This window comes from Hylobates moloch, unplaced genomic scaffold, assembly GCF_009828535.3.
Source record: "Hylobates moloch isolate HMO894 unplaced genomic scaffold, HMol_V3 SCAFFOLD_3, whole genome shotgun sequence".
NCBI lineage: Eukaryota > Metazoa > Chordata > Mammalia > Primates > Hylobatidae > Hylobates > Hylobates moloch.
The window spans coordinates 105,257,314-105,266,711 of NW_026652278.1; the positions used below are offsets into that span (position 1 = coordinate 105,257,314).

General features: G+C 44.4%; 1 protein-coding gene across 26 annotated transcripts in view; it reads left to right on the forward strand.

Annotated features, from left to right (window-relative positions):
• The first annotated feature begins 3,467 nt into the window (after positions 1 to 3,467).
• The window catches only part of ANK2 (ankyrin 2), a 698,346-nt gene continuing 692,415 nt past the window's right edge, over positions 3,468 to 9,398 (forward strand). For 11 of the 26 annotated variants that reach the window (XM_058436645.1, XM_058436660.1, XM_058436662.1 and 8 more), the window contains exon 1: positions 3,468 to 3,970. In XM_058436645.1, coding sequence (XP_058292628.1) covers positions 3,899 to 3,970 — 72 coding nt within the window. In that variant the 5' untranslated portion in view covers positions 3,468 to 3,898. The remainder of the gene's footprint in view (positions 3,971 to 9,398) is intronic. The other 15 variants (XM_058436678.1, XM_058436672.1, XM_058436679.1 and 12 more) reach the window with 4 other exon arrangements.

The following is a 9,398-nucleotide window of genomic DNA, read 5'->3' on the forward strand; positions in this document are numbered from 1 at the left end:
GGAAAAAAAAAAAAAAAACAGAAAAGAAAGAAAGAAAAAAGAAAATACTTTCCTACCTATAATATTGCATTATATCTCTACCCATATCTATCAATCTCAACATCTGTCTCTATATCAACCTATTATGTATCTATTTAAAATGTTATTCTTATGTTCATTTTTTCATTAGTTTGGATTATGTACCCCAGGACACGAGAGATTGAAGACCATAAATTTAGATTTCTGTGTGCCCACTTATGATACAGAGCACTCAGGAGCCGTAGCAGTATTATCAGTACTTACTTGCCTCACTAAGTTTTTCTTGATTTTCTGATATGATATAAAGGTTTTCTTTTTTAACCACCTTTATCTTCAGTCTCCTGTTTTTAGGTAGATATCATTACATAATATCTATGTAATATATCATTACATAATATCTATGTAATATATCATTACATAATATTACATAATAATGTAGTAATGACTACAGTATTGAGTATTTACATTGAGCATTTTCTTTTCTTTTTTTTTTTTTTCAGACGGAGTCTCACTCTGTTGCCAGGCTGGAGTGCAATGGCATGATCTTGGCTCACTGCAACCTCCGACTCCCAGGTTCAAGTGATTCTCCTGCCTCAGCCTCCCTAGTAGCTGGGATTACAGGCATGTGCCACCACGCCTGGCTAATTTTTGTATTTTTAGTAGAGACAGGATTTCACCATGTTGGCCAGGATGGCCTCAATCTCCTGAACTCGTGATCCACCCGCCTCAGCCTCCCGAAGTGCTGGGATTACAGGCGTGAGCCACCGCGCCCGGCCTACATTGAGCATTTTCAATGTCTATGTACATTATCTCATTTGCTATTCGCAACTATCCTACAAAGTAAGTAATATTATTGCCCTTTCACAGGTAAGGAAACTAAAGTATAGAATTTTTTTTTTTTTTTTTTAGACAATGTCTCACTCTGTTGCCAGGCTGGAGTGCAGTGGTGTAATCCCGGCTCACTGCAACCTTCGCCTGCCGGGGTTTGAGCGATTCTCCTGCCTCAACCTCCTGAGTAGCTGAGATTACAGGCACGAGCCACCACGCCCAGCTAATTTTTGTATTTTTAGAAGAGGCAGGGTTTCACCATGTTGGCCAGGATGGTCTCGATCTCTTGACCTTGTGATCCACCGGCCTTGGCCTCCCAAAGTGCTGGGATTACAGGTATGAGCCACCACGCCCGGCCTTTAGAAATGTTAAGTAGATAGCATCTCAGTGCTAGTTATCGATGTCAGTTCACCATCTTAACCATCAAGCTACACTGTCCCAATAAAAATTGTCACATTGGGAGACTTGGAGGAATGCTTGCAGAGATTATACTTTTAGCCGGGCATGGCGGCTCACACCTGTAATCCCAGCACTTTGGGAGGCTGAGGCGGGAGGATCACAAGGTCAGGAGTCTGAGACCAGCCTGGCCAATATGGTGAAACCTCGTCTCCATTAAAAATACAAAAATTAAGCCAGGAGCAGTGTCTCATGCCTGTAAGCCCAGCACTTTGGGAGGCCGAGGCAGGTGGATCACCTGAGGTCAGGAGTTCGAGACCAGCCTGACCAACATGGAGAAACCCCATTTCCACTAAAAATACAAAATTAGGTAGATGTGGTGGCACATGCCTGTAATCCCAGCTACTCTGGAGGCTGAGGAAGGAGAACCACTTGAACCCAGGACGCGGAGATTGAGGTAAGCCGATATCAAGCCATTGCACTTCAGCCTGGGCAACAAGAGTGAAACTCCGTCTCAAAAAAAAAAAAAAAGCGATTCTCCTGCCTCAGCCTCCCGAGTAGCTGGGATTACAGGCATGCACCACCACACCTGGCTAATTTTGTATTTTTAGTAGAGATGGGGTTTCTCCATGTTGGTCAGGCTGGTCTCGAACTCCCGACCTCGGTTGATCCTCCTGCCTCAGCCTCCCAAAGTGCTGGGATTACAGGCGTGAGCCACCGTGCCTGGGAGCTAGTTTTCTTTCTTTTTTTTTTTTTGAGACGGAGTCTCGTTCTGTCGCCCAGGCTAGAGTGCAGTGGCGCAATCTCGGCTCACTGCAACCTCTGCCTCCCGGCTTCACGCCATTCTCCTGCCTCAGCCTCCTGAGTAGCTGGGACTACAGGCACCCGCCACCATACCAGGCTAATTTTTTATATTTTTAGTAGAGACGAGGTTTCACCATAGTTAGCCAGGATGGTCTCGATCTCCTGACCTTGTGATCCGCCCGCCTCGGCCTCCCAAAGTGCTGGGATTACAGGCGTGAGCCACCGCGCCCGGCAGCTTTCTTTCTTTTTTTTTTTTTTTTCTTTTCTCTTTATCTTTTCTCTCTCTCTTTAACATTTGGAGGTCAAGCCAAAAGAGGACTGAGAATTGATCATTAGATTTCGCAGCATGGAGGTCATTGGGAACCTTGCCAGGAGAAAGTTTGGTCACGTAGGTGGAGGAAAGCCTGAATGGACTACGTTCAACAGAGAACGTGAAGAGAGGAACAGGAGATACTGAAACTTTGTAAAGGCTCTTCCTGAAAGGAGATGTACAGAACTGGAACACTAATTGAGGGAAGGGAGGCTGCGGTAAAGGAAAGTTTTGCTTTGTTTTTGAAGGTAGGTGTATATTTCTACGGAAATCTATAAGAAAGGGAAATTGATGATGCCTAAGAAAGGGAACAATCTCAGGAACGTCATTTTATCTGTAAAAAGCCATAATTCCACCTCAATAGGACAGCTGAGCCAATGAAGAAAGACAGTAATCAGGTTTGGAAGGTGGTTTGCATGTCCATGGAAGCTCTATACCCCTGGGAAACAGTGAGGCAAAGAAAGTCGGCCCCTGTGCGGGATTTATGACTCCTGCCATAGCTCTTGCGCAAAGGTCTGCAAAACATGGTCCGTCTTTTAAGTTCTTCACAGAGCTACAAAAGAGGTGCTCTCTGCCTTGGTCAGGGATGGGGCCAAGTCCCTACCCTGGACGGTAGCTGGAAGATGCTTTCTCACAGTGAAGAAGGTGGGAAGGGAAGAGGCTGGATCTCGAGAGAGGGGGAAACGCCCAAAGCGTGAAGGACACACCGTTTGGGACACTTCATCCATCAGCCCACATCCGACAGGGGTTGAGGTCCCGGTGGCATTTCACGCCACATTCACTCCGTAAATGAATTCCCCCTTATCAATAGGGAGTAGTTGGCAGAACAAAGAATGTGTGCGAGTGGAGGCTAGAGGTGGGTGGGTGTGTGGGTGCCTTAGCACAACGCCAGCGGAGAGAGAGTGCGGATAGGAAATGTGTGTATAGCATGAATGAAAAGAGCCGAGAGTGAGTGTGGAGATGGGCAGGGAAGAGCTGGACGCGCCCCAACAGCCAGGGGCCTCCCGAGGGAACGTCCGCCAGTGATGCGGGAGCGCCCGCGGAGGAGCCTCCTTCTCCCCACCCACCTCCCGAACTCCGGCAGTCAGTGGTGCATATAGACATATTTCTGGGAGCTGTCCATGAGCTCATCGCTCTCCTGGCGATAGCGGCAGCGGCTAGGGAAGCAGCCTTCTTTCTCCCGGCGCCGCCGCTAGAATAAGCCCGGCAGCTCGCACTTTCAGACCACACGCGCCGGGCGCGGCGCTGGGAAGGGGCAGCTGCCTGCCCAGCCCGCGGCCAAGGTCGCGTCCGACCCCGGCCCGCCGCGGCCGCGAGTCCGCCGGCCGGGATGTAGGTGGCGCAGGAAGGGACTTCGGCTGGGCGAGCAGAGGGCACAGCCGCCCCTTCTACTCTGCGGCGCAGGAGCCGGGGCGGGTCCGCGGGGCGCGGCGGCTGCGGAGACTCCGGGCGGGCGCGGGCCGCAGGCCCTACGCGGAGGAGACCGAGGAGACGCGGGAGACCCGGGCGTGACAGGAGGAAGAAACCCGGAGCCGCAGGAAGATGGCTTCTCCCACCTCCCCGGCCCCGGAAGGCGGGGCCTCCACCCCTCCGAACCCGCCGCGGATTCGTCAGGTGGGTGCACAAAGTGCGGGAGGGGCGCCGGCACCCCATTGTCCTTGCGTCCCCCAAGGGCGGGGACCTCAACCCCAATGCAGCGGCTCCCCAAGGAGCGGGGCCGACACGAGCCGACTTGGCTACATCGCCTGGCCCAGGACCATTCTCTAAACCTCTTTTCTCAGTCGCACTTCACACACAGACACACATACAGACACACACGCAGACAGCCCTAGAAAAATACACGTCTTCCAAAACCAGACGTGTAACTTCTGAACGCACGCACACTCACACACACGCACCCCGCAAACTCATCCCTCCCACCCCGCACAGAGGCACACACCCAGCTGTCACATGACCCACTGCAGAGCTATACCGTTAGAAGAAACCAGGGTGCCCCTGGGGGAAAGGTACCCCAGACCCAAACTCCCCGAGGACCTTGAGAAGGATTGCTGGAAGCATTTACTTCCACCCATAGGAGAGCAGGAACCTCATCTAGACGTTACTCACCATTTCTCAACTTTCGGGCAAAGCTTCACCCAACAACTGCAGCCCTGTATCCTGCATTAGCTATGTAGTACAGAAAACATGTGTTCCTGTTCTCTCCACGTCTATAGAGACACAAACAGCTTTCCCCAGCACTGCAAGGAGGAATGCACGTTTCTTTGACTGTTTGAATAAGCTCCGTTTTCTGTTTGTATGGTAATATTAAAACAAGGGAGTACTCCATCTGGTTGTGATCTGTGATTTGGTATCTAGATTTTTTCCCCCCGGCTACCATTGCCAGGAACTATAGCACTAGCACTTTAGGTTATCACAGTAGTAGCGATTGTGCACTTGCTGTGTTCATGGTAGTGTATGAGTGTGAGAATATGATCCATTGACTGCAAATAGGAAACCTCTTTACCGAAGAGAATTGATTCCTATTTAGAAATAGGGCTAAAATTGGTTGATGAATACTATCTGTGCAGGAAAATAATGCCCAACAGAATGGTCTTTCTCCCTGGTAGGGTGGAAATTTTGAAAAATAAAAGAGACTCCAGATTAATGAAAACATGACAGTAGAACTGATTGATGCCTAAGAAGGTCTTTGCCACGTTTGAATTTTAATATGTGTAGGTAGTGTTATATTAGGGACAACCTTTGTTTATGGGCATTTTTTAATGCAATGACTAAAAAGTAGTGTGTACAGTTTTTGTGGCAATCTGCGTCCCAAAGAAATTGTTAGAGTTTTAAATCCTTATAGGATCTAGGACTCTAATTTTATGACAATGCATTTTTTATTGCACTTGGAGCTATTCTTTTTTTATTATTTTCTGGAAGAATTGTGATAGCAGATATCATTAAATCTGTATTTGTGATAGTTATGCATTCAAGAATGAAGGTGAAATTATTGTTATTTGCAATATAAATAATATTTTAAGCAAAAAATTATTTTTATATTTGGCTAAATATATATGTATGCACACATATATAAACATTGAGGAAGTGAAATTTGTTAATTTATTAATAAACAGGATATGTGCACTCAAACATTTCTATGAAATCTTATTCTGTAAAGCACTTTTATTGATCTAGCAAATAATACATATGAAATAGTTATAGAAAAAATGTGCATGGAAGGTCATTGTTATTTTGCAGACTAGACACCCTATTTAGAGAAGCTTATAATTAAAAGCTGTGTAAAATGACATAGTGCTGCAACATTCAAGTTATTGACTGGTGTCCTCTGTTCAGGCTTTCGTTTATATGACCTTACAGTAGCACTGTTTTAGTGATTGGTGCATTAATTTGCATAGGATGTAGAAATAGGTTGCTGGAATTATTGGTCCTTCCTGTCTACCTGATTCATCCAGTCAGGTGGAACAGAAGTACTGACAACCTCTGGCTGCAGAATCACCATTTGCCTGAAAGTGATTTTGAGCAAATTAGAAATAGAAAAACGGAAGGGATAACCGTGTTGTTCTACTAAGTGGTGAAATGTTTTAGGCCCCATTCACATTGTATTTTAACTGTGTCACTGTTTCCTGGACATATTTTTCCATGTTCATTAATAATTCTTTTTCAAATCAATTCTGGATTGAATTGGAATTAAATTAAAATTGGAATTGTTTTACTCTTTCTGAACCATGTAAAAATTCAGAAAAAGTGTAATTGAGAAAAGCACAGAAGTCCAAAGGAGTAAAGATTTTAATGTGGATTTTTGCAACAAATCTATTGGTCATACTATTAATTATATAATGGAAATTTAGAAATTAAAATATTTTAGAAAAGCTTTTGGTGAATATAAATATAGCTGGCAAATTAGTATATTTAACTACTAATTTCAATGAAACTATGCTGTGTGGGGATTCATTTATTCGACAGACATTTATTCAGCATAAGGTAACGTTTCATATTCTAAAGATAATGAAATGAAGAGGACAAAAACCCTACCCATTAGCAGGTGTAGGTATTTGAAGCATCAAACTATTTAAAATTTGAATTACTTATAGGGTCCTTTCCACGTTATTTAGACAAAATAGTTATTTATCAACTTTTTGTTTTGATCACTCCTCTAATAATGAGCCTAAATAATACCTAATTTGTATGTACCTAAAATGTCACTGTAGGATTGAATTCATTTGCATTTATTTGCTATATTTCTGTTCTCATTAATTATTTCATATATTATTAGAATTACATATCACAAGCTATATATGTTATTTTTTACAACTTCATATTTTGAACAAAGATTTTTTTTTTTTTTTTTTGAGACAGAGTCTTGCTCTGTCGCCCAGGCTGGAGTGCAGTGGCGCAATCTCGGCTCACTGCAAGCTCCGCCTCCCAGGTTCACGCCATTCTCCTGCCTCAGCCTCTCCGAGAGTAGCTGGGACTACAGGCACCCGCCACCACGCCCAGCTAATTTTTTGTATTTTTAGTAGAGACGGGGTTTCACCGTGGTCTCGATCTCCTGACCTCGTGATCCGCCCGCCTCGGCCTCTCAAAGTGCTGGGATTACAAGCGTGAGCCACCGCGCCCGACCTGAACAAAGAATTTTTTTAAAGCTTTTGGAAAATGCTGATGTAGCGTGAAATATCTAAAGTGGTCCAGTACCTTCACACAGTGTACTTAAAATCTAGGTTTCCAAAAATGAGAAGGACAAGGAAAAATGACCTTTAAGTTCATTCTGCTAAGGGAGAGATAACTTTATCAATGTGCCATCTTTTCAGGCTTCTTAGGCATTAGGTATTTCCCTTTTTTTCTTCTTCTTGTAAGAAAAGGGGCATCTTTTCTGTATTTTATATACAGGATAAATAAGTTACAGAAGTTTCACCTGCTTTTTCCAACTAGTAAGTGAAATTAGTTATGAAAATAGAAAGATTTCGTGGACATCAGCCCATATTTATTCTTCATTCATTTTCTAACTTTGTAAAAGAAAAGATGAAGAAATGGTTGTTAGGCAAGTGAAGTTTTAAATAGTTTGTCTGTATATGTCATATACATTAAAGGACCCATATGACTCTTATGGCCATTTCCAGAGAATTTAAATCAAAGCTAAATGAGTACTTACTGAGATTATGACGTATAAGATATATTGAAGGCTGGGCACGGTGGCTCATGCCTGTAATCCCAGCACTTTGGGAGGCCGAGGTGGGAGTAAAACCTGAGATCCGGAGTTCGAGACCAGCCTGGCCAACATGGTGAAACCTGGCCTCTACTAAAAATAAAAAATTAGCTGGGTGTGGTGGTGGGCACCTGTAATCCCAGATAGGAGGTTGAGACAGAAGAATTGCTTGAACCCAGGAGGCGGAGGTTGCGGTGAGCTGAGATTGAGCCACTGCCGTCCAGCCTGGGTGACAGAGCAAAACAGTCTCAAAAAAGAAAAAAAGAAAAGATATATTGATAGCATCTATCTGGACCTTACCATCTTTCTGACAAACGCTGATGGGTGTTATCACGGCACTGATTGCTGTGAGACTTGGAAGAGCTGTAAGACGGTCTATCATTGGTGCCAGAAAACTTCAGTGTCATTCTCTTGTTTCTTCATCAATCCTTCCCCGTGGTCTCTGGGTATTGGTATCATATCATTTATGGCACCAAACTAGTGTTCCTTCATTCTTTGCTGTGGAAACGTTGAGACCTCCCATGTGGTAATACTGAAATATTTACAGTGAGCCAAGCATGGTGTTGAGCGAGACATAGTTTTCACAACAATCCTGTGAAGGAGATATTATTCCCATTTTCTAGACAAGGAAACGTGGGTTTAGAGGAACTGAGCTACATACTCAAGTTCATAGCTAGGAAATTGGAACTTAGGGATTTAAAATGTGGTCTTAATGATGCCTTACTTTGCAATCACTGTTATTTACTGTCTTCTTCTTCTAATTTTCAGGGTTTGTGACTATTAAAGAACTCCTCTGTTACTCCTAGCTATCTATAATTATTCTCATGGAGTTCTGCTTTGAGTTACTTGGATTTAACTATAGTATTTACAGTAGAGTTGAAGTAATTTTCATTACTCAAATCCATCAGGAGAATAGCTTGGGCCGGGCCAGGTGACTCACGCCTGTAATTTCAGCACTTTGAGAGACTGAAGCGAGCGGATTGCCCGAGGTCGGGAGTTCAAGACTGGCCTGGCCAAAGTGGTGAAACCTCATCTCTACTATGAATACAAAAAAATTAGCTGGGCTTGGTGGCGGGCGCCTGCAATCCCAGCTACCCGGGAGGCTGAGGCAGGAGAATAGCTTGGACTCAGGAGGTGGAGGTTGCAGTGAGCTGAGATTGCGCCACTGCACTCCAGCCTGGATGACAGAGCAAGACTCCATCTCAAAAAAAAAAAAAAAAAAAAAAAATGCTTGAATTCCATTTTCACTTCTGTGTTCTCTAAAAGAACATTTTTCCAGCATAATGGTTGCTCAGAGGAGAGGCTAAAGCTTTCAGTTACCTTTTGCCTCCACTGGGAGCTCCTCGATTATTTCTGCTGTTTCTATGATGGTCCTGAGAAAAATATTTCTGAGAATGAATGGGTTAATGGAGAATCTTTTTGAACAGGTTATATGTATATGTATATATGCTTAAATTTATATATATATTTTTTATTATAAATAGAGGTGATATTTCACTGTGTTGTCCAGGCTGGTCTCAAACTCCTCAGCTCAAGTGATCCTTCTGCCTCAGCCTCCCAAAATGCTAGGATTACAGGTGTGAGCCACTGCGCCTGGCCAGGCTTACATTTTTAAAGGATTTTTCATTCTTTCTTTTTTTTTCTCTTAAGAGTTGGGGTCGCCGGGCGCGGTGGCTCACGCTTGTAATCCCAGCACTTTGGGAGGCCGAGGCGGGCGGATCACGAGGTCAGGAGATCGAGACCATGGTGAAACCCCGTCTCTACTAAAAATACAAAAAATTAGCCGGGCGCAGTGGCGGGCGCCTGTAGTCCCAGCTACTCGGAGAGGCTGAGGCAGGA